This window comes from Scyliorhinus torazame, chromosome 10 (genome assembly GCF_047496885.1).
Source record: "Scyliorhinus torazame isolate Kashiwa2021f chromosome 10, sScyTor2.1, whole genome shotgun sequence".
Taxonomy (NCBI): domain Eukaryota; kingdom Metazoa; phylum Chordata; class Chondrichthyes; order Carcharhiniformes; family Scyliorhinidae; genus Scyliorhinus; species Scyliorhinus torazame.
In genome coordinates, this window is record NC_092716.1 from 24,969,456 (window position 1) to 24,972,441 (window position 2,986).

At 45.6% G+C, this 2,986-nt stretch overlaps 1 protein-coding gene across 1 annotated transcript; it reads left to right on the forward strand.

The window, feature by feature from the left end:
• The first annotated feature begins 480 nt into the window (after positions 1–480).
• LOC140430412 (forkhead box protein C2-like) lies at positions 481–2,942 on the forward strand. The gene has a single exon (XM_072517883.1). It carries the CDS (start codon positions 643–645, stop codon positions 2,059–2,061), a length of 1,419 nt encoding a protein of 472 aa, XP_072373984.1. The 5' UTR covers positions 481–642; the 3' UTR covers positions 2,062–2,942.
• Positions 2,943–2,986: the final 44 nt, after the last annotated feature.

Here is a 2,986-nt window from a genome sequence, read left to right on the forward strand (position 1 = left end):
GGGAGGGTTTATCCACCGTCCCCCAGATCATTTATTGAGTGAGGAACAAAAGAGCGCTTGAAATCTGAAAATAATGAAATTGTATTTTTTTAAATTGCAACAGGGCAAGCGAAATGAGTGCGTTGTGCGAAATTTTCGTTAGAAAGAGCCAATTTCACACGAGAGATGAGTAGATTACTTGATAAATAACACGCGATCCAAAAATCTTTGTGACTTATACCACCTTCAGAACAAGATTCATATATACCTGTTTAAAATTCCATCCTCTATCATTTAGAAATTATTTACAGTGCATTTATCCCCCCCCCCCCCCTACATCAGTGAAACCTGTTTCGTTTTACATGACGCCACCTAACGTGCGTGGACATGTATTAACGCCCTACAGCTCCTGCTCTGATTGGTTGAAAGTTTGGCCAGGGGGCGGAGCCAGCCTGCCGTAAAAGACTCGCTCGCCTGAAAGTTTTTGAAACTTCCCCAAAACCTTTAGGACTATCTCCGGGCGCGCTCTTAATCAAGGACTTTTATATATAAAAAAAAATTGGATCCACGCCTTCAACCAATAAAGATTATTTCTAAATACTAGATTGCAAGCAGAAATCTGCGCCGGACAGCAACCAACCAAACAAAAAACCCACCCCGACGATGCAGGCACGTTACCCAGTGTCAGACCCCAATGCTCTGGGAGTTGTACCTTACCTCAGCGACCAGAATTACTATCGAGCCGCCGGCAGTTATGGCAGCATGCCCACCCCGATGAACGTGTATTCGGGACATGATCAGTACGCTACAGGTATGGCGAGATCGTACGGACCCTACCACCATCACCAACAGCCAGCTCCCAAAGACCTGGTCAAGCCTCCTTACAGTTACATCGCACTGATAACAATGGCAATCCAGAACGCGCCTGATAAGAAAATTACTCTCAATGGGATCTATCAGTTTATCATGGACCGCTTTCCATTTTACCGTGAAAATAAACAGGGCTGGCAGAACAGCATCCGCCACAACTTATCTCTGAACGAGTGTTTTGTCAAAGTGCCCCGGGACGATAAAAAGCCGGGGAAAGGCAGCTACTGGACCCTGGATCCGGACTCCTACAACATGTTCGAGAACGGCAGCTTCTTGCGGCGCAGGAGGAGGTTCAAGAAAAAGGACGCGGCGAGGGACAAGGAGGAGCGGGACCGCCAGCAGAAAGAGCCCAAGGGGGGCCAGAACGTGTCCTCCCAGACCGACACCTGCAAAGAGGGCGCTGAGAAGAAGGTGGTGGTCAAGAACGAAGCCATGTCCCCCGGTATGCCTGTCATCACCAAAGTGGAGAGCTTAGACAGCCCGGATAACAGTAGCCTGATCCAGGACAGCCCGAGGAGCGTCGCTTCCACGCCGTCAGTTTCCACCGAGAACTCCATCCCGGAGCCTAACCCCACAAACAACACTCTGTCCGGCTTTAGCGTGGAGAATATCATGACATTAAGGACATCCCCTCAAGAAGATCTGAGTCCCGTGGCTGTGCCCTCCAGCAGGACTGGTATGACATCCTCATTGCCCGTGAATTACCCTCAAACGCAACAAGCTATCTATAGCCCATCGTGCAACCACAACATGGACTCCAGTGGAAGTTACCATTGCAGTATGAGAACCATGAGTCTGTACGCGGGGGACAGGAACAGCCACATGTTGGTGCCCACCACGCTCGAGGATGCTATCTCAGACCATTCTGTCAGCACCAGCTCCTCTCTGAACGCCATGAATTTGAGCACAGGACCGGAAGGTGTCCTAACATCTAGCCACCATCAGCAGACTGGGGGCGCAGGCCAAGCCGCGTCCTGGTACCTGAACCACGGGGCAGATCTCAATCACCTCTCGGGCCACGCGTTCGGCAGCCAGCAGCAGACTTTCCCCAATGTCCGGGAGATGTTTAACTCCCACCGGCTCGGCATTGAGAGCTCAGCCCTCAGTGACCATCAGGTGAGCGGCAACGCAAGCTGTCAAATACCTTACCGATCGACACCGTCAGTATACCGCCATTCAGGTCCATACGCCTACGACTGCAATAAGTATTGATTTAGAAAGCAACCTTTCTATCTTTTTTTAAAAAAATGTATATTGGGACATGAAAACAAAACTGCAGAAACAATCTAAGACTGCACATAAAATGTTGACTGAGACTTTCCAAACTGCGTTGAGTGGCCAAATGTGTTGACGAGTTGTAGTTAGAAAGTGTGTATAAGGAGTTTGAAAACTTAAAAACACAGCATTTGTTTAACATTCTTAAAATAAGGAAACCTACTTGAATAATTACGGTTAGCAAAATGGTAACCGCCAAATGTAGGGTCTAAACTGTTTGAAGGAGCAACATTCTAGTGATACCTTGTGTGTTCTGTCAATGCAGTATGTGTTTAGTTACAATCACGTTCCATGTTCGAGCTAAGGATTATTATTTTTTTTCCCTCTCCTGACATTTTGTCCCGCGTTGAAGCGACGTTTATTTGATGTAAATTGTACGATTTTCTATGGAGGCTGCGTTACAGAGCCATTTAATATATTTTAAAGTTCAGTTCACTGGATGTTGTTGTTTTGTTTTGAAAGTTCCCCAGCCATTGTAAAGTGCCAAAGCATAACTGTTATCAACCTCAGTTTTATAGTCATGTCCTTGTACAGTGTGATTTTATTACATTCTTATCATCAATATATTTGCTCCGTTTAAAACCAAAGAACTAATTTATTGGATGCATACTATTTTTCTAAAACTCGAAATCTCTCTTTTTATATATATATATAAAAGTGACAGTTCTACATTGTTGACCCAGGCCCCAGTGCCTTGTGCACTCATTCAATCTGTAGTGGGTTCCTTTCAGGTCATTCTTTCGGAGTTCAATTGATCTTAATTTCTGTATTTATCTGAGAAAAAAACCCCAGAATAAATCAGTGTTTTTTTTGCCTTATTTTAACGTGGTGGAGTTTTTTTCTGTGTTGTTGTTGTGGGTTT